Source organism: Clupea harengus, chromosome 3, assembly GCF_900700415.2.
Source record: "Clupea harengus chromosome 3, Ch_v2.0.2, whole genome shotgun sequence".
NCBI classification, from domain to species: domain Eukaryota; kingdom Metazoa; phylum Chordata; class Actinopteri; order Clupeiformes; family Clupeidae; genus Clupea; species Clupea harengus.
This window is the reverse complement of record NC_045154.1, coordinates 32,018,485-32,040,971: the sequence shown is the minus strand read 5'-3', so window position 1 is coordinate 32,040,971 and position 22,487 is coordinate 32,018,485. Positions and strand designations below refer to the sequence as shown.

General features: G+C 40.7%; 2 protein-coding genes across 2 annotated transcripts; both read right to left on the bottom strand.

The window, feature by feature from the left end:
* Positions 1 to 12,964: 12,964 nt before the first annotated feature.
* On the bottom strand, positions 12,965 to 13,964 carry LOC105904760 (troponin I, fast skeletal muscle-like). Its single transcript, XM_012832679.2, has 5 exons — positions 13,924 to 13,964; positions 13,698 to 13,826; positions 13,520 to 13,609; positions 13,249 to 13,425; positions 12,965 to 13,141 (listed from the first exon to the last, which is right to left on the bottom strand). Exons 1-5 carry the CDS (start codon positions 13,951 to 13,953, stop codon positions 13,049 to 13,051), a joined length of 519 nt encoding a protein of 172 aa, XP_012688133.2. The 5' UTR covers positions 13,954 to 13,964; the 3' UTR covers positions 12,965 to 13,048.
* Positions 13,965 to 16,268: 2,304 nt separating this feature from the next.
* On the bottom strand, positions 16,269 to 19,393 carry LOC105904757 (troponin I, fast skeletal muscle-like). The gene is made up of 5 exons (XM_031565427.2): positions 19,352 to 19,393; positions 19,030 to 19,158; positions 16,900 to 16,989; positions 16,643 to 16,816; positions 16,269 to 16,529 (listed from the first exon to the last, which is right to left on the bottom strand). Exons 1-5 carry the CDS (start codon positions 19,379 to 19,381, stop codon positions 16,437 to 16,439), a joined length of 516 nt encoding a protein of 171 aa, XP_031421287.1. The 5' UTR covers positions 19,382 to 19,393; the 3' UTR covers positions 16,269 to 16,436.
* Between the last annotated feature and the right edge of the window lie 3,094 nt (positions 19,394 to 22,487).

Here is a 22,487-nt window from a genome sequence, read left to right as displayed (position 1 = left end):
CGATTCACAAGACCAACAACATTGTTAACACTGTTGCCATGGCGAGCTACAAGCTATTCACTCCTCAAGTGCGCCTGAGTCTGCCGCACTGACACGGGGGACAAAGCCACCACTCAGCACTCAGTGTGTTACACAGTCCAGCGGTTCCACCCCCAGCTTTTACCCCAGTCTGTCCACACAGCAGGGAGAGTGGCCGGAGAAACCCCCTGGGAGGTTTGTGCCCGCGTCACCACGGCAGACTCAGGCCATCGAGCAGTTCTGTGCTAGCTACCAATTCAAGAATGTGGTTTCGTCACATGCTGCCAGGCAATCCAAGATGGTAAATGGCAAGACATTTACCATCGTAGACTTCATATGTCCTGATGGTATCTGAGAAAACTAAGTTAGTTAAAAATAAGTTCCGTATTAACCAGTAACAAGATGATTGCCTCAGAAGTGGACGTTTTTTTGGTTCTATGTTGAGTGAAAGAGCATATATATTATATATACATATATACGTACATATATATATATATATATATATATATGTATATATATATATATTAAGTGAAGTGGTTCATGGTGCTGAGTCCCCAAAAGTACTATGGGCTACCCGGTGAACAACAATTGTGAATTCCTCTGACATTTAAACCAGGCCATGGCAACTTTCCCGGAGCAGGCCCATTATCAAGAAATGGAGGAGGTGTATCATCAGATGCAGCATTGTGAGCGTGTGTGTGTGTGTGTGTGTGTGTGTGTGTGTGTGTGTGTGTGTGTGTGTGTGTGTGTGTGTGTGTGTGTGTGTGTCTGAGAGTTGATATGTGTTTCTGTGTCTGGGTTGTGTCTTTGTGTGCTTGTGTGAGAGAGGCTACGTGCTTGAATGAATATGTATGTGTGAATGAATGTGTCTGCATGCATGTGTTTACATTTGGTTTTCTTTGTGAACGTGTTTGTGTTTGCCTCTGTAAGCACATGAGTTTGTGTGTGTGTGTGTGTGTGTGTGTGTGTGTGTGTGTGTGTGTGTGTGTGTGTGTGTGTGTGTGTGTGTGTGCATGTCCGCAGATACATATGCTTTTTTGTTGTCTATGGGAACATCCGCTAATTACACCCCACATTAAAGTGTTAAGTTGGTTGCATAGAAAATGAATGACCCCATTGTGTTTCATTGTTCCTCACTAGACCTCTGCAGTGGCAGTCCCTAAGCTTAATCAGAGCACACTAAAATGCATCAAGCATATTCCTCCAATCATTCCACTTTAGATGTAAAGAGTCTGAATGGAGATGATGTCTCCATTTAATCAAATTCAGGAATTCAACCTAAAAAAAAAAAAAATGAAAATGGAGGAAATCTCCAATCAGTCTGCCATAAATGAGAGCTGACTCTTTGCATCAAGGAACAACTCTGCCCACAGGCCCATCAACAATGACCCGCTTCTTCCATAAAACCCGGAGAGAGCGAGGCCATTGCCTTCTGCAGCTGGGGCCACTGTGAGCCGTGTTAACCTGCCAGCAGTCTGAGACGCTGTATATGAAGCATGAAATTGTGCTGTGGCTATCCTTCTTCTTCCCGGTCCAATCCCAGGCGGCAGGGCTCAGCTCTGTGCGGACCTAAGGAGGGTAACTGAGGTAAGACTCAAAGTGAACATGGCGGTTTTAGCTGCAGCAGCTGGACCTGAGTAGAACTATGCAGCGACTGACACAGTCATTTCAAAGAATGAAAATAATAGTATTTGACATGCACATTATAACACAGCTGGTTTAATGAAAGGGTTACATGTTAACATGCTTGATCAACTTTATTCCAACTCTTTGTTAGTTATGTGACAGTATGTTCAATACGTAAAGAACTCTGGAGGTCTTCCAGCAGTTTTGAAACAGTACAGTCTCTTTGCTGGTCTATTAACAACCTTAGACATATTTGATCCTCCACAGATACAGTTATGGCTCTGAACAGCAGGGTACCAGGATTGGCTTGATTCTTTTCTCAACTGTTCACTCCAGAGGATTTCAAGATGAGTGTTTCAGGTTGATTTATGCCAGGATTTCCTTTGTTAACATGATAAATAACCATGGCGATGTGCTTCAAACTTCAAATGAAACAGGCATATTTCTGCATTTCGTCTGTTTTCAGTTCAGTGTATCCTATTGCTGTGTGTTTATCCAGGTTCTGGATTACCCATCGATCGCAAAAGTAACGCAAGAACATTACTAATGGTTGAATGAGCACACTGAAACTACTCCTGAATGAGACAAAGAGAGAATCTCCTGGCCTGTGTTTAAGATAAGACAATGGCAGCTGTGGAACCTAATAACTGTCAACATTCTTAAGAGATTCCATCATGGCTTCCAGCCCTCGCTTTACCTCCTGAATGGCCACTTATCAGTTGCGCTCAGGGCACTTTAACCTGTGGATGCACCAACATCTGCTCCAAGCACAGACAGTCTCCCCCCATCACCCCCCACCACCACCACCCCCTTGAGCCCGAGCATGAGCATGAGCCTACAGCCTGTGTCATCACTCCATTTCTCACACTCTATTCACAGGAGGGAGAGAGAGAAAGGCAGAGCGATGGTTTGAAAGATATGGAAGAACCGCTGTCATGTGAAAAACATTTATCCATTTTCTAGTGATGATAAATCCATGGTGATTCAGGTCCAGGTGATGCTGTGGATTATACACCTGGTGAGCCCAGTCTAGTAAGGAGCTGTTTCAGTAGGATGTACTGGGGGAGGGGTGCAACTCAGATAGTGTAACAAAGGAGCAGTGAAACACTGATAGAGCTCTCTATCCACATAACAAGACAAACACAGGAAGCATGCGGGGCCAGAGGTCACACACATCAGCTTTCACAGATACAGTTTTCCCAATTCTGTCACAGAGCGCCAACCAAAAGCCAATGCACTCAAGTGCACAGTGCTGGGGGGGGGGGCAAAACTAAAAAACAGAAATCCATGTTTTAACATCATAGTTAATGGCTTAATAGCATTAGGTATACGCAGCGTGGCAACCCCAAACACTCTGAAAGAAAGTGCAAGGAACTGACCTTCAGGCCAGCCTACTCTCAGTGAGGATGAGACCGATAGAGAGATTGGGTAGTGATAGGTGGGAAGTCGTCACGGGAGATAGATCTGGAGAGGACGTTAGGGGGGAGGCCGGCTGACCTGTGGCACCCTCAGAGCTGGGCCGCCTCCTGGCCCGGACTCAGAGCAGACCTGGGCCGGGTCAGTCACTGGGGAGTGCGAGTGGAATGTGCCCCTCAGCCCACCTGCACAGGGCACTTCAAGTTGTAGGGCTTAGTGGAGTCAGCACGGAGGAGTCATGGTTAGAGTTATACTCCCATAGATCCCAGAGTGGTTTCATGAAAAAAGAGAAGAAAAAAAAGCATAAATAAAGCCATGCTCCACATAAGTACGCTTCTCGAAGGAGATGTTTGTGGGGTTTGGATAGAAACCTAGCAGTTATGGAATTCACAATAGTGAACCCATGTATTATTATTATTCATTTTCTCCCAAACAAATCATTGTAATAGTTTGTGTCAGATCACCCGTGAGGGTCTTGAGAGGACTTTGGAAAGTCTGTGCAAGCAACTCTTTCAGTTTAATTTGTCATTATGGAGGGTCCATTCTTTATTTTCTTCAGTATGCCTCTTTGGTATGCTTCCTAGGTCAAAAATTCCCTGGGGACCTAAACGTTGCCAGTGTTTGGGTATATGAACATGTGAAAAGTACATAGGAAAAGTACATATGGAAGTTCATATGAAAAGTACATTTCATTGATCAAGTATGCTAATTCACGCACAAACGCCCGAAAACAAAGCCAATTATATCTAACACTTGAAATATAGCTCACTACAAGAAGACCAATGCCTTTATTTACTCCACGTAAACATAAAGCGTTGGAGGCTTAGTTAGAAATTGATGCATGGGAAGTCCGAAATAGTTTTAAATTGTTTTTTAGTTGAGTAAAAGGCCATTGTTTGCTTTAGAGTTAGAAGTGTAAGTAAGAATAACTCAATATTCAGATCCACAGTATATTATCGTATTTCAGTTGATAATTTGTATTTGTTGAGATGCTGAGATTTTTAAGGACAGAAACCATGGTGTGTGGGTGTCTTCCATTTTTTCATGCAAAGTTCGTTAGGGTTAAAATAAGCAGATGTAATGCAACAGGCAAACTTTGAGTATGATTTCGACCACAGCTACCCAACAAATGCTTTAAAGGAACCTCTTTAATATGTTTCAGATGAGGAAGTAAATTAGACTAGCATAACTCTATTTTATGATTACTATGGTCACTTAATGCATATATACCATATGCTTAGCAAGATATTTTGTGATGCATTCCAGTGTTATAATTTCAAAATGATAATTTAAATACATGACATCAAATTTGTATTAAACATTATGCGACGAGGATTAATCAGAATAGCACATTATTCTTTTGCTTCTGTGGATTCACAACAGCAGATGAAATGCAGGTTGTAGGTTTGAATCCACAGGGTACATTTGTGTGTGTGTGTGTGTGTGTGTGTGTGTGTGTGTGTGTGTGTGTGTGTGTGTGTCTGTGTCCATGGGTGTGTGTGTGTGTGTGTGTGTGTGTGTGTGTGTGTGTGTGTGTGTGTGCTTGCACATGTCTGCATGAGCCAGTCACTTTCCTGACACATTCCTCATGGAATCATTCCTTTTCCTTCATTTATCATCTGGGCCCATACAAAAAGGCAAGGGAAGAGAGAGGGAAAGAGAAAAGATAGAAAGAAAGAAAGAAAGAGAGAGAGAAACTACCCATGGTCTGTCACACTTTCCCCTTCTTTTTGCCGTGAAATGACACAATACCTTCTTAATGAAACATTCGGTACATTTTTTCCAAACATTTTTTCCATCTCAAAGGAGAGGGACAACTTGACAGAGAGAGAGAGAGAGAGAGAGAGAGAGAGAGAGAGAGAGAGAGAGAGCTCTATTTTGAACAGGTAAACAGCACACCACAGTGAGTGCAGACAAGGGAGCCTCAATAAGAAACGAGACGTTGTGTCTGTGGTGGTGTGTGTGTGTGTGTGTGTGTGTGTGTGTGTGTGTGTGTGTGTGTGTGTGTCTGTGGTGGTGTGGTGTGTTCTGGCCCCATCTCCTTGCCCTGTCTTTCTCAGGACCTGTCTGTCTTTCTCAGGACCTGTCTGTCTGGCAACAGTGAAAAAGGGGCTCGCAGGGTTGGGCTAAGCAAACAGCATTTCTAATGCTTGTGAAACTTCATACACACAAGACAAGAAGCCATCTTGTATCTCTACCTCCAGTTGAACTCCATTGAGGATTCCACTGCTGGGTGAACCTTGAACTGCGCGCTGGCAAACACAGAGTCTAGCTGCCGTTTCCATACGTGAATGAGGAGAAGACTTCCGTTCACATCCCTGGATACTGCCTCAAAAAATGAAAACATGACTTCATCGCTTCTTTTCGTGTCTTTTTGGTGGGTGCAGGGGAGGTGAACCGGCTAGACCAGTGCGGCGGTAAATTTAAAAACAGTACAGCACAGGAGACTGAAGGGTATGAGTGAGAGCTTCAGCTGCTGTTCCTCAGTAGACTGTACTCCCAATCAGTGTGAGATCTGTTGCATCAGGAATCAGTGAAGATGACATTTAAAGAAGTTGAGAAACATGGCCCTTACATGACCATGGGTGGAGCCATCTATCCCTGGGCTCGGAATGTTGGGCAGGTCCTCAGACCCTCACTCACCAAAATGAATATAATTCAAATGATATAATATATTAAATACTAAGACATGTGGCATTTACATTTAGTCATTTAGTCATTTAGCAGACGCTTTTGTCCAAAGCGACGTACATATTTACTGATGGGTTGTTGCTGCTATTGTTGCCTATTGCCACAGTACCCTCCTTTGCTATTGCTAATACACTAGGGGTCCCCCCCTTGATATTAGGTATCATCAGGCCTAATGGTGAGGAGGCACTTTCACATTCAGAGGTGCAGCTCATAGCCACATTCACTCGAGGTGGGTTTATGGAACATTTTCCAGAAAAGGGCACAATCACAAACATGAAAAGCCAGAATCCCTTTAGTTAAGTTTCAGTTGGTGGCTCTTCACCTACAAAGGTGACATTACACTCTTTATGTACATGTAGCTATCTCTACCAAATGATGGCTCGACGACAGATGTTATAAAACTGTTGCGTTTATTAAACTGTATAAAACACATTACCGTGAACACTGTAAGAGCTTGTCATCTCTTTTAGTAGAGTAGCGAACCTTAAACCGTCAATAGAGAACTAACTCACAGTGACTTTTCAGCTGGCAACCTATACACCTCTAAACATCCAGGTCACAGGTCACATTAACAAAATAAAAGTCTTTCGTTTTAACAAAATACAATTCTTAGTATCTAATATTAAAGGTCCTTTGTACCACATTTGACATACAAAATATAACATTTCACACTGGATTAACCGGGTCATCTAGAGTACATGCGTGCCTTTCTCTGTCTCACTCTCTTTCTGTCTTTCTCTCTTGCTCAGACTCACAGGGATGTTATCAGTGCAGGGGTGTTATCTATTCCTCACCTGATAATTGAAAACACATTAGGAAGCTGAGACACAGATAATGCCACTGACAAGCCTGTCTATCAGTGACCTCTGAACTTTCCTTGACCCTCAGCTTCCTTTAGTTGCAACATATCCCCTTGGGTCATAGCCACTGAAGACTGGAATCTAATTGTCTTTTCCAGGGAGTTTAAGTTTCATTTATCTTCGTGTAGTTATGTTTGCTTTCAACAGAGTTTATACTGAAAGAGACATATTACGATCTCTGTGTTTGTGGAGATACATTTAGTATGTGTTAGTATAAGCAAAAATGAAAATGTGCAAGCAAACAGAATTTACCCACTTGTCATTCTGCTGCTGGAAATTGGAAACAGCTTTTGTTTTTAATGGAGGAATTTGCCATGACTCCACAAATAAATCCTGAGTCCTCAGATAAGTCCATTTTCCATGAAGTGAGGGCCTACAAGAGTGGAAAACCGAATGCCCAGTGTGGTATGGCTGTCTAACACACACAAACCACTATGAGAGGTCAGGCTTCCAAAGATGTCATCTCCACACGCGTGGTGAAACCACAGGAGGGATGGTCCTCTGAAAGTGAGGACGAGACAAGACGTGAGACGTGAGACGTGAGACGAGGACGACGTGTGAGGTCTCATCTGTTTCAGACCCTGAGCTTTTACAGGGCTGGAAGGGGGGGGGGGGGGGGTTACTGCAGAGGCTGGAGGTTTACTGCCCTCCACCTTCAGGTTTACAGCATGTAAGCAGCCCTGCACACCCTGAAAAAAGAATGCCCCAATAATGCCTCCCCAGCTGAAGGAGTTCACTGCACCAAAGGTCATCAACCTGACTATGTGTGTTTGGGGCAGGAGCAGAGTTGCAGTATGCAGGCACATTTTGAGAATCCATGACATTTGGGGGAGGTAAGACTGGAGGTAAATCTAATTTGGTAAGAGGATAGCTATCTTTCATGCGGATTCCACTTTGTGCTTTTAGAAACTCAAAGTAAAACGGATGACTGTGATGGCCTTCAAAGAAAACATTCTCTAGTTCATAAAAGGAAGCCAAAGTTGTTTTTTTTTCATAGGTTACTCATCATTCAAATATGTATTTGATTATATTTTTTGGGAGATCGCTTAACAGAGCTAAACTGAGCTCTTACAGTGGTATGGGAATGAATATATTGTGCTGGATAATTACAAGATCACATATTGAGATTGACACGGGACAACAGTTCTTTTGAGGGGATGAGGCATGCCAAACAGATGATCATAGACGGAGAGAGGGGATTTCCCCATTCGTTTCACAGGTATGCAAGTGAACAGATCCTGACTGAGAGTTTTAATAAACTTTTAGAAAAGAATCTCATATCAGCTTTGACATGGACACTCTGGAAGGTATGAGTCATGTGTGGTGGAAACAGCCCCAAACACAAGCTCCCTCTGTGCTTTGGTTCTTCTTCACAGAGTAACTTGTGGTCTTCATATCCATATCCTTCACATCCTGTCTCTTTTAGACAGCCATCATCATCTCCCCTTGTAGGACACAGACCTCTGAATAGGACAACAGAATGTAACAAGCTTAACACCTTTTTTAGGTGACTATTGACTACGAAGAAGCCAGAAGTGAGTGAAGAACCGAGTTGGTCCAAGAAATGTAACTATAATATTTTCCTTCTCAAAAAGAGGTGCACAGCATCAAAGGTCTCCATTAATCCTACGCATTACTACACAGATGAGAAAAGTAGTCCTTCATGCCATTCTTTCAGTCAGCTGAACTGGTCTGCTCTCTGCCAAGGTAAACGGCAATGGACGTGTCAAACAGCACCATCAAGCACCAATCTCCACCTGAGCAATGATGCCCAACAGATCTTTAGGCTGCACCTCCTTCCCTTGGAAATAATATGCTCTCGTGCACTGCTGTGGTTCTGTCAATGCCAGAGCTTTCGAGAAAGCCCACATTAGATTAAGACATATCGAATGGACCACGCATCTAAAAAACATTCAAATCTGTGATGGGTCATAGATGTTTCAAAGATTATATAAATATAAATATATAATTATATAAAGATATAAATATTATATCTCTCGAGTACAGTTTGGTTAACATAACATCAGAATGACCAAACCCGCAATCAATCATACTCAGTCTGTGTTGGGGTGTGCTTTTATAGAGGAATGCTGTATACGTCCAACATATGCAGTGTGTTGCAACACACTCACAGGCCTGCCAAGGTTCAAGATGAAATATACCTTTCGCATGGAACGGGTGATGCGCATCAAGAGCTAACATATGGAGCGTTGGGTGAGGCACACATTAGTAGGCTGAAAGTGGGACTCTCTGTGTCTTCATGCTTTATTAACAGGGAGATCAGGTCTGGAGCGCGGGAGGTCTGCACACGTTTGCACTGCAAAAACCCACTCCTCTCAACAGCATGTCAGGGGCTGCGGTAACAACAATCATCCTACTGACACATGTCTTGTATGTATGACATGGCTCAGAGTGTCAAACCTGTTGATCCGTCATAGCAGGGCTTGATGTGTTACTGTAATTCTCCGGTGTCAGTGCTCCCCCTACTGGTTATAATGTGTGCACACATTTCAAGACATCGACACTGTACAGGATGTATAGCGTAATCAACACATAACAAGATGTTTGGTTAATCAAATGTGCAAAAAAAACCTGTAAGGACTACACAGAAACGCAAAACAACCCAACTTCTGTCTAAAACTGACATGAGAGAAGTCTCTTTGACAGGCATTGGGGGACATCAGCTATGATATATTGCTTGTCTTCTGAAGGGGCACTTTCTCCGGGGCCAGCACTGCAGAGAATTGACTGTCCCTCAGGCCAGCTGTCGTCCTGTCTAAAGTGAGATTGCTCATAACCCGACATTCTCAGGGCCCGGATAATTACACACAGACGTCTAGTTTCTAAACACACACAAGTAAACAGGAATGTTCACACAAGCTCGTACACATGTGCATACACTCACACACACATGCCGTCACAGGAACGCGCACTCTCTCCTCCTCTGAGCCCTCGGAGACAGCTATGAGCTCACTCGGTCTGGGGCAGTTAAGATCTGAACCAGGGTCAAGAATGTGCTCTGGTTTAATTCCACACATCCTGCACGTTTCCCCTCTCTACCGACGGATCTGTGCCTAGAGTTACATGCTATAGCCACTAGGGTATGTCGTTGTGTAGCTAATGCTCCTGTGTGGTGGATGACAGTGGAACAGACAGAGTTAGGCTCAACAGCTATTTGGACCGTCACATATAAGGCTTCTGATCACCCTAAGCTGTTGATTTCACAACAACACATTGTAGTAGTGTTCAGTGGAACATTGGTTCAGTGGAGCAAAGCTGCTTACCACATGTGTTTGCCTCCAGACAAATATTCCCAGGCCTGAAAAGGTCACTTTGGGTTGTAAAAATATGATCCCATTTGTAATCTCAGTGTGTTACTCAATTGGCAGTCTTAAAAAAAAAAACAGATGTTTGACTATTTTCCAAACCAGTTAGGGACCTGCACTGTATTTTGCGTGATGCAGGAAATTTCACAAATTCAGTGCTTATGCCTCACACTATTGCTGTGGTGCAACGTACTGAGTGGGGCTTCAAACTAAAGTTTGTTCATGCTTATTTTTAATAAAAGAGCATACAGTGTGTTGTTTGGTGACCGGCATTGCTGAAATCCACGGAAATCTGGACTTTCAGAGCCAGTTCTGTTCTCTAGGTTCCAGACTACTGAAGTGTCACAGCCAGTGCGGAGTCTCAGCAGAAAGGCACGAACCGGTGCACTCCTACCCTGAGTATGGTGAGGAAAACACAATAATGACGGCCTGTTCTGACTGTTCACTCTCTAACTCTCCATCTCAGGGCGTAACGGGAACACAGGGGACCCTGACAGCTACAGCCTCTGAAACAGAGCTGCCCCTCGATCAGGCACCTAACTAGGCTACAATCTTGGGCAAATGTGTTTAGAATGGGAATATGTATTTGATATGGTGATATTTTTTCACCGTGTGTTCAATGTGTTTAGCTCATCAGCCAGCATCTGTGTTTGCAGACCACTTTTTGGGTCTATTTTCAGAAATGAGCCACCGATTAATTTGAATGCGTCAGACAGGGGTTGTTACAAGCCAGCTGTCGTTTTACCTCATAAAAGAGGCAAAGCTGGCCTAGTAACACCTATCTGCTAGCCAGCTGGTTCAGGCGCTGATTTCTCACATGTGTGTGTGTTTGAAACAATCCAGAAACCAGAGGCAGTCATGACATTATTGAATACTCAACATTAACACAACCTTGTCAACTGGCACACAGGTAAGGTATGATCTACAAATGTGTGGAGTGTGGTTTTACTCAGGCTCACTGAGACTCTGAAGTCTCCATATACAGTATGTCAAGTGTCTGCCATCCTTAATTAAGCACATACTTGAACAACACATGGCAAATGATGAATTCGAATGACACATTCAAAGCACGTGAAACCGTACTCGAGTCACATTAACATGACTAATGGCAGATTAATATCACCAAAGCCAGCCAGCACAGCAAGCCAGGAGCAGAGGCGTACAGATGGATGGCCGCCGACCGTGGCCTCCCTTGAAGAATGCACTTTTTACAGCTGCGGTTTCGAAGACATCTTGGGGCTCCAAAGATAGCCGGGTGTCTTCTTGCAAAGAGCACGGTAGGGTCAGAGGACATATTTAGCAAGACGACTGGGCTGGGCCGGGCTGCCTCCGTTTAAGAACATTGGTGTAACCTAAGATGAGCGTCTTCAAACGGGCCGTTAAGGAGGACAACATGGCCAAATAAGGGGGCCAAATGTGTGCACGGCCCATGAGAGGAGGGTGGTGACGGAGCAGAGCTGGGAGAAGGCAGGCCACCCATATGGCCACGAGTGGGCGACACTACATCACTTTTGGAGCGATGTTGCAGCGAACGCATTTACTCAACAACGGATGTGGAGGAACGAAAAAGCCATGCTTTTTTTAAACGTGACAGTTCCTCTGAAAATATTATGTCAGATGTGTGGAACATTTTAAAACTAAAGAATACATTTTAAAAACCTTGTGTAATCGTACACTGTAATCATTATGTTTGTTAAGTTTCAGCTTGATTCACTTCTTTGTGTTAAAGGAAAGTAACTCAATCTAATTTAATACTTAATGACACCTTTCCGGTTAGGCTATATTCCATATTCTTCACTGCCCCTGTGTATAGATCACCAAGCAGCATATCCCTAAAATAAGTATGCTTTTTAGATTTACTAGACTAAATCATTGCTTTTCACCTCAGATCTTGTCTTGTCCCCTTTTGAATTCACATTTAATGGTGTAAGATGTTAAATCTTTTTTCCAATTCCTTAAATATACACAAAGCAGTTGTGTGCAATAAATTAAATGAATCCAAATTTAAGTGATCAAAAAATAATGTGGCTGTAGTTAATGGTCTTGAACTGTTCACAATGACATTTTGGAGAAAAAAAAAAAAACATTGAAATCTGCCTTGTGTTGTGTTAATGTGATTTCCAATAATCAGTCTCAGCATAGTTATATTTGTATAATTCTCTAAAAACACCACCTTTCCAAAGTCTCTGATGTTACTGCAGCTGTTGTGGGATAGAAAGTTAAGAGGGAGCATGTGTTGTGGTGATGGTTTAGGGTCCAGAGGGGTTATGACTGTAGACCAGAGAGGTCACACATAGGCATTCCCTTATTACTGATTCACTATCAGAGACAACAACTCTACTGGTAATGTGAATACAAATATATGAGCAGGTTTGAACCATATAATACTATGACATATTAAGAATAATGATGACATTTTCATTATAAAATTGCAATATTGTGCTAGAAAGTCTGTCTGGAGTAATTAAGGGTATTATCATGTGCTTCAGTGTATTGGCATAGTGAACTCCACATTTAAAAGAACTGCCCAATGATGCCTTCTGCAAGATTATGCAGTTTTTCTTTTGCAAGACAATTATTTGCCCACAATTCATTTTTGTTTGTTAATTAATTATGTTTTGTCCAAATAGAACTCTGAAAATAATTGTCCAAACATCAAAACTAAACACAATTTGGTGGGGGAGGGGGCAGGAGGGATGACCATAAAGAAGGAAGAAAGACCTGGTGTGGTAACCAGGTGCATAGAGAAATATCACCTTTCATATAGATTTAATAACAGATGGGACGTGTACAATGGTATCTTTACATCATGAGAGAGATTATTAAAATACTTGAACTGAAGATGAAGGCCTGGGTTTACACATAAAAACATCTTCTTACACACCCACACACAAACTCATGTGCAATGAACAATGTGATTGCTATGAATGCTAGTATTACACAATATATACCATTTTCTGTTATTTATTTAGACAAAAGCACTTTCCTTTGTATATTCTACAGCTACATCTAGGTAGAGTACACAACACTCTGTACATTATAATATTAATAATTTGTGCACTCTAACATACCTAAATATGCATACATACTTCTTTCAAAACAAAAGACAATTTAGGCATCAGCGCCCTCAAACATCTTCTTCCTGCCTCCCATGCCAGCCTTGTCCTCAACGTTCTTACGCCAGTCACCAACAGCGTCTCCAGCCTAGAGGATGTTGACATAAAGCAGCATTCAGTTTTTTTTCACTTCACAAGTTTTTCAGTATCAATATTTGTACAACTTCATGAAATGTAACTCATTTATCTATTTACCTCCTCTTTGGCTTCTTTTTTAACTTGCTTCAGGTTGGATCTCAGGTCCAAGTTCACCTTGTGCTTGGAGCCCAGCAGAGCCTGAAGCATCTGATCAGCAGACATGCGCACTTTTCTCAGAGCTGGCTTCTTGAACTTGCCCTTCAGGTCGATAACTTTGAGCTTCAGATCATGAATCTGCATCATGGGAGACGATGTGTCAATCAACCTACATAACCTCTGGTCAGAGACAAATTTCAAGAATGGTAATTGGGGAATTCAACCATTTTACCTCCTTTTCAGTCTTGGCAACCTTAGCCTCCATGTCATACCTCTCCTCATCAACCTTATCAATGGTCTGGTGGATCTTTTTGCAAAGAATCTGCCAAAAATAACATTAGACTTTAAATTTAGTTAACAGAGACACCATAAAGGTATAAGTGGAGTAAAACGTGTTGTGTCTGACGTACCTGCAGTTCCTCCATGGTTCCTGACAGACTCAGGGAAGGGCAGTTTTGGGCCATGTACGTCTCCCTCTCCTTAATAATCTGCTGAGCCTCGGCCTCCAGCAAGCGCTGCCCAACCTGGAGCATCATGCTCTGTAGGGAAAGAGAGGATGAGGAATTACAATCCTAAACCTGGAGATATGAAAATAGAGATAGAGATCGAAGAAACGATTGGGTTGCCTTGGCCTACCTTCAGATTAAGCCTGCGGCTTGAGGTCATCTTTTTGCTGGTGAGGTAAAAGGAAACAACTAATCAATTTCACGACAGATACAGATTATATTAAAACTCTGCTTTACATGACATTCCTCTGTCAATATCAATTTCACAGAATTTCTTTAACGTTATACGTACTCAGACATCTTGGCTGGTTTCGTTTCTCACACCTTGTGTAACGAGAGGGAAAAAAAACAATAATGTTACGTGTTTTCATATCGATTTCGAAGTCGGCTGTCAATTTAACCTAAAGTACAGCCATTTTTGCAGACTTGCTTTTTCGACACCTGTCTCATGTCATCAATCCACGGAAGGGAAACCCTATCCATTTTCTGTGGGTGTTCTCGCAGGGGAGAGGGCTGCACCCTCTAAATTTGGATGGGCAGGGTCAGATGGCAGACCTTACATCTGTTAATTTACGATGCATTCCATTTTAGAAAGTCATTAACACCTGAAACCCTAGGCCACGAATCCTTGGCTGGGTCAAGAAGAGCACACTTGGAAGGCATACTAAATAAGGCATCAACATTCAATCAGTGGCGGACAAATCATTTCCCTGACAGCAATCATTTTTGCCAGAAACAGAGCTCTATAACACATAGCACATGGGGTTATTACAAATGTGACATAGGCCTATATATTAAAAAAATCTAAAACACATATATGTTACTACGACCTCTGTAGCAAAGCAACATACCAGAGTGCCAAAATTGAACTCTAGGCTGTATACATTTAGTTACATCTGGTGGTCAACATTTAACAGTTAACAGTTAATTGAACTAAATTCATTTTTTAATAAATCGGATTAATCTTTGCCAAATTGTTTGAAACATCAAAATATATGCCTAAAATGCTTTCAACAAGTAGGACTAGGAGTGTGAAGGCTAGTCCAGTATTTCAAGGTCCATGCCTAGAAAATGCATACCTAAGAAGAATGCAAGGTAATTTTCCCTACTACAAACCAGACTTCCGTAGAGGATGTGCTTGATATTTCATTCCATGCAGTTAGTCATAATTGGACTTAACTCAACATCAATATCTGAGTTGCTTCCATGAAAAAGTCCCCCACAGTGATCACATCCTTGTGTTAGTGTTTTGTCTTTACAGTTTTGTGTTACCTAATGCACCGTCAGCTCTGCACCCCTTAAAACTAATTGTAATTGTGTATAACTGTGTTGGTGTGAGTCCATCTCTGTTTAATGTGCTCAACTACTTGACACACACCAGAGATGACTACCACAGTTGGTGTGTTTACCCTTTTTTTTTTTCTTTTTTTTTTTTTTACTTATGTTGATGTTTGTCAATGATACTTCAGCGTCTCTTTGAGAAAATACTTTGCACAGGCTCTTTAATCTTCAAACATTGTGAAATGCTATACTTTCTAATAATGTTACACGACAGTTAAAAAGGCAAAAAGCAAACAGTTAAGGATCTCACCTATGAGAGGAAGAGAAGGACAGGACACACTCTGACGAAGGATGGGAAATTACTTGCCGACCGCACAAAGGCCCAAATCAAAGGAGCTTTATAGCAGGACCTCTGATGGCTCAGCAGAAATTCAGGGACCTTTTTATGGAAGCAGAGACTTTTTCAGACCAATGGGCCAGGGAGTTCCTGAAATACCTCCAGCCCTCCTTCCTCAGACTAAATAAATGTCCCATTCTTTGAGGTATCCCCCAAATCTATGCTTTTGAATCAATGGGCATTGCTAACAAACGGGATCAAAGTTTAGTACAGCACCCTTGGCTTTTACAACATGGATTTCAAGTCTAATACTGTTTGATAAAGGATGTAGAAATGTAACATGGGAACATCAACAGCTGACTTGACACATCATTATATTTACAATACTGGTTACAACATCCAGGGATAATTTGAAATAATGTAGTGAACTTTAAGTAAAAAAAAAACGATTCACACTTACCATTCGGAGTGGCTGGAGTGCCCTGAGAGACTCTTGAAATGCTATTTAATCTAATTACAATAACAGATAAGCCTGTCTGTCAGTAGAGGGGGGGAAGTAAGAGACATATGTTGAAGGGACAGGAGAGTGCTGTGACCTCCTGGGGCCAGTTACACTTCAATGGACTTTCCCTTCTCTTGAGGAGCGCGTCTTGAATTTGTGATTAAAAACCTCAGCTTTTTACCACATTTACCACAGATGACCTGCATTCATGAATTAGCTTCATGCTGAATGAACAAATGAATGAGCAAATGAATGAATGAATGAATGAATGAGTGAGTGAGTGAATAAGTGAGTGAATAAGTGAGAGAAAAAGGAACCTAAAAAGAATTTTAAAAAAGTAAGGAAATAACTTAAATCACTTTCTGAGACATTTATTGTAAGATTAGGGTCCGCTATGAATGTGTTATGGTCAGTTATGCAGTGAGAGGACAATGAAAGTTGAAGCAGTCCACAAACTCCAACGGTGTGATGAGACAAGCTCAAAAGACGTGTGTGTACATGTTCTTTCAAAAAAAAAGACAATTTAGGCCTCAGCGCCCTCAAACATCTTCATCCTGCCACCCATGCCAGCCTTGTCCTCAACATTCTTACGCCAGTCACCAGCAGCGACTGCAGGCTGGAAAGACATGAGAGTCGATTATTATTTAGTGCCATATAGCATTTGGCTTCCTTTAAAGCAAGATCTTTAAAAACACCTCCTCCGGTTCAGTGTCGATAAAGAATACTCACCTCCTCCTTGACCTCCTTCTTCACCTGCTTCAGGTTGGATCTCAGGTCCATGGTGACCTTGTGCTTGGAGCCCAGCAGAGCCTGAAGCATCTGATCAGCAGACATGCGTACTTTTCTCAGAGCTGGCTTCTTCATACCCTTCATTTCTACTACCTTAAACTTCAGGTCTTCAAGCTGTTGACAAACAGCAATATTGATTCCGTGAATTTGGGAACCTGCCAACACATTAAATTATTATACATGAATGCACTAAATACCTCTGTAATTCCTTTGGTCATCTTAGACTCCAGGTCATATCTCTCGTCATCAATCTTGTCAATGGCCTGATGAAGCTTTTTGCATAAGTCCTATGAAAGTAAAAAATAAAACAGAATCGTCGCATGTTATCCCTAATCCTTCAAAAATAAATGTATCTCATCAATACATCTTTTCCTCCAACTTTGCAAAGTGCCCCAACTGAGATACAGCCGCGTAAAAAAGTAAAGGTTTTCATAGAATTTTTGCACAACATGACATGGTATTACTCTTCAGAATTGATAATGGCTATATGATAATGCCAATGCATGGAGCAACGCTCATAACAGAAAGAAATCATGTCTGTCAACATATTGTCTAAATAAAACTAATACAATGACAGAATAGCAGGTCAAGTCATTAGCCTCACCGATATTAGTATTTCCCCATCAAACACACTCGATACCTCTAAAACTGTATTATACTCTTACGATACCTCTAAAACTATATTATACTCTTACGATACCTCTAAAACTGTATTATACTCTTACGATACCTCTAAAACTATATTATACTCTTACGATACCTCTAAAACTATATTATACTCTTACGATACCTCTAAAACTATATTATACTCTTACGATACCTCTAAAACTGTATTATACTCTTACGATACCTCTAAAACTATATTATACTCTTACGATACCTCTAAAACTATATTCACGTGGATTTCCATGGCTTCGCCTGATATCGGTACACATTACTGACGAGCACTTAAAACTAAGCCGAAACAACCTTAATACCATGGAACCTTGTTTGTTCTCCTTGCAATGTTGTCTTGGCAAACTAGCATTACAGTCCTAATTTCAAAGGACTATACAATATGGAAGGTTTTCATGAGTAAAATGCAGACTAGTTCATTCCCAAAATGACAACACTATCTTAAAAATATCATAGGGTAATGTAATTAAAGGTGACTTTGATATTGGGCTTTAGTCCTATGTTAATTTGTGCTTTAAAAACCTATCAAGGACATGCTGTAAACTCCTTAAGATGGATGTGAAACAAGTTTGCAGTAGAATACAATAGGCTTTATGTGCCCGTTATGTAGGCTAACTGTAAATCCTATGATGTTCTTAGAATTAGTAACTCCAAATGCAAGTTCTGAGGTTTGGAAAAACAATGCCACCCTCTCCGCAAGCCTGCTTTGTTACAAAGGCTAACAGATGAGGACAATATATTGGATCAAAGATTAGCTTTTCTTTCTCAAATTTCCTTTGCGTCATATAGACAGACAAGATGTTTCTTTTTATTTTGTCCCAGTAGAATCGAGGCTATTTTTCCACCCAGTAGTAAAATAGGACCGCTATTGTCTCCCCTTGATGCGATGACACAAGAGGACTCTTTAAGGGGCTACTGAACAGCAAGGATGAGGATCAGGGAGGATGCATTTCTCAGGAGCAAACATGCAAACAAGGTTGTAAACAATGTTAACTCCATCCAGAAGACATTAATTTGCTGTTGGAACTGCGTTTATTGGAGTGCTTAAAGCCTTAGCTACCCAGTAAGTTAGCGAGCTAGCAAGCTGTACACAAATCACCGCAGGAGGTACAGGTCACTATTACAAAATACTAAGTTACACAATAAGCTTCAGGTAAGCATCATCAGGTAAGACTCATGTGAACTTGTCAAGGACACAAAGAGATATTTTTCTAGGTATATACTAGAGCCTTAGCCAAATTTATATAGCACATCTCTTAAGTGACATCAAGAAAAATGTTACATGTAGGCTACTTTAGTGGTGAAATGGCTAACAGCCTGATTTGCCTATCTATCTTAACATTGCTTTGAAGGATATCAGCACAATAGATGTCATCATTCTAACTGTCCTAAGGTGTTCATAGGCCACTTATTGTCTTATTTGGAAGTAGTCTATTCGTCATTCATTTATAAGTCACTACTTTCTGAATAGAGTATTTGGCCCAGAATACATTATGTATTAAGATTGATTTTATACAAATAACATCAATTCAATTCTTTTTTTATCATATCAGATGGTGTAAAAATAGAGTAGATATGGTCAAATGAAAATATCACAAACAGAAGATATTTGTTAGTGCTCCTCAAGAGACCCCCCCCCCAACTGCTCGTACCTGGAGCTCCTGCACGTCACTTGGAAGACACAGAGTAGGGCAGTGCTCCTCCATGTAGTTGTCCCTCTCAGTCACACGGTCAATCTCCTCCTGCTTGAGCCTGTCCTGGGCAATCTGAAGCATTAAGCTCTGTAAAAGAAAATTACAAAAAGAGAGAATTACAATAATAATAATAATAATAATAATAATAATAATAATAATATGAAGAAGAAAAAGATATTGATGAAGAAAGATAAGAGGAAGAAAATATCTATATTCGCTAATTTAAAAAGTAACTTGAGACAATTTCCAATTGCCAATTGTGATGCAAATTCGGGATTACCTTCAGTTGATATCTGCGGCTTGAGTTCATCTTTTTGCTGGTGAGGATTAAGAAACAGTTGTCTCATTACCAGTGCAAGTAGGAAGAGGCATCTCATCTTAAGGTACAATTTGCCATGGGCAATAGTTACTTACTCAGCCATTTTGTTGGTTTTGTCTGGTCGCTGTCTGTAAAGACAAAAATCAACGTTTTACTGATGTCCCATCTTGTGCTGATCTCTAATAGGCACAAGCACATCTTGCGCTTGTATTAGGGTGCGGTTTGCTCCCTAGATTAGTGGGATATCCATTCAGTTTGCCAACTCATGGCTGTAAAACCTTTTAAATTGAGGTGGGCTTTGCACAGGGACAGATAATATCCAGTTGGGTGCTAACACATGGTAGTGATTCTCATGTTGTAGCATGCACTGGAGACTGTATTTAACTCTGATAATCCCCTTGATGTCAGTGTGAGGGAGTCTGGTATGGACTCATTTAACCAGCAGTGGGTATCATCTGTACAGAGTGATGAGGGACACATGATCCATTCCCTGACTTCTGCACCATTCTTTGGATGGATGAGACATAAGGCAAGGAGGAAGCTGTCTGGCTCAAATATCAAGAATAAATAAAAGTAAGCTGGGGGATTGGGGAAAGTGAGGGATAGAGGAGTAACTGTGGACACAGCTGATCCTTTTATAGAAACATTTTAACATGCACATTCTATAATGCTTTTGGCTCCATTCTATTTCAATTAGCCCTAGGTACTATGTATGCAATACTTAATGAATTAATGAGTCCAAGTTAATAAGTACAATCAACTTAGTGTAAGGGTTAGGTAGAGTTACTTGTAAAAACATGTACTTGCAGCACTTTCAAACAAACCAATTCATTTCCTAGGGCTTTTCACATTCACATAAGTGATTTCACTGCATGTGTGATAAAGTACATCCATAGAAACAAAGAAAATGACATGATAGTTCATTGTAGCAATCCTGAGTTTTTTAATTGCTTAAATGCACTGGAACATCCCTAAATATTGCATCACTACAAATATTGACCGACAGGTGCTTAATGCGACCAATATTTGTCTGTCCAAGTCAATAATTAGTGTTCATTTTTGTAGTCTGAATGAATACAATTTTCAGTATATTCATATGTATCAAACCTTAAGCCAACCACATGTGATTGATAAACGTACAACGTAATAAAAAACTTGCACATAAATGTATTTACCTATACCAACTAATAATGTTCTATTCACATTAGAATCACTATTCAGTTACCAGTAAATATTGTTCTCAGATGGACAATCACACAAACAAAAGCACAGAATTAATATTTTAAAATATCTTTCTAAATCTTTCTCAACCGCAGCTATTGCTAAAAGTTTGTTAGATTATTGAAATTTCAAATAGAAAAATCACGTCTGAGTCCTATTTTGTTACCTTAACAGTGATATAAATCCTATTTGGTGCTGCATTGCCAATAGATAATTGCTCTCAACAATCACCCTAATTAGCTCAAACAAGCTGAAACACAAGACACTATCCATCTTCATAAAAAGACAAGCAAGAGAAACAAGTAATAAATATATCAAACAGACGTAACACTTAATACAGGATCAGACATCTCACCTCAGAGAAAGCTATAACTCCTGGACTACACTTGACAGGATGGGGGCAGATGGTAGCTACTGGCACTTGCCGATAGGGAGATCTTGTATATAAGGCTGGCATTCAATATCCTCTCCTCTTTATGGTAACGGCTCCTCAGACAGGGGCCACGCCAGTCCCCAGAAATATCTCTCTGCTTAATATAGTCAACGAAGACAACCAATATCACCATGAGCCTGTCATATTAGAAGAAGTTTGTGTGAGTGGAAACAAACATTATGATTAGGATATCCCATAAATCACAAGCACTGACAGCTTGCTGTAGGTTACGTCCGCTTAAAGAGAAGATGTTCAGTGGGTAACTCCCGTGACATAGCTAGGATATAGTTAGGAAATAAGACTGTGGTCAATGTAATTTTATCGCTCGTTTGATAAAGACAGCAAATAACTATATGAATCATATATAAGAATATTATGTCACTTCATGTCTTCAGTTCTTCTCGGGACACCCTTTTACACTGCCAGGATCTTTTGATTACTTTTGTCTTAATGTCCAATGCGGTGCGGTACCAACATGACCGATGAGACAGGTAGGTTTTTTTCTACGAGGACGCTGATTGTACATTACACACAAATTGGTACTACCTTTTGTCTCTGATTCAGTTTGTTTGAGAAGAGACCAAATTTATATTACCAAGACCAAGGATACTATTACTACTGTTACTACTACTACTATTAATAATACTAATTACAATAATTGTTTTAGTTTTATTATCCTTGTTGTTATTATTATTAATGTTATTGTTATTATTATTATGTTTTCTAGTTTTATTCATATGTCTCGCTTGAGCTCAAAGTAACAGCAACAGATAGAACCAGCAACATACAACCTGCTTTCTGAAGTCATTTCAATTGGCTAAGAAGCAAAAGCTGCTACTTGACTAAACTAGGGTTTCTGAGTTTAAGTCACACGCACGTACAGCGTTCTTTCACTTTCTTTCATGACACTTTCTAAAATGATATCTCAAGGCAAATATTACAAGCTAATTTCAGAAGTTACTAAGACAGACTGATTGATGGAAGCAACAGCTTAACACACGAGTTATGATACATCAGTAACAATTCCACAAAATCTCTGACTGAAAATACTTTTGTTTCTTACATTTTGTTTTGAAATGAAATACAACCGAGACAGAAAGCAGAGCAAGATCAAGCAAACTTACAAACTAAAAATATGATAAGTGTGGTGCTTTTGGCCAATTAATAGAACAGGTTTACTGCTCTTTCCATTGACCTTAGTTTTCCCTACTAGAAGTACACTACAAGATGGCGGACAGCTGATTCTCTTGCTTTTTGTGTGTGTGGCTGACAGATATAGACATGTTCTGCCAGCATACATAATAAGTTCACCTCCTGGCTCTAGACAGGTATTCTGAAAGACAATATATGTGTGCTGAGCTCTCCAGTGATTAAATGTGTGGTTGTATTGTAGCACTGAATATGAAAATGCATCCCTCTCCCTTGAGTGAGAACTTTCTAATT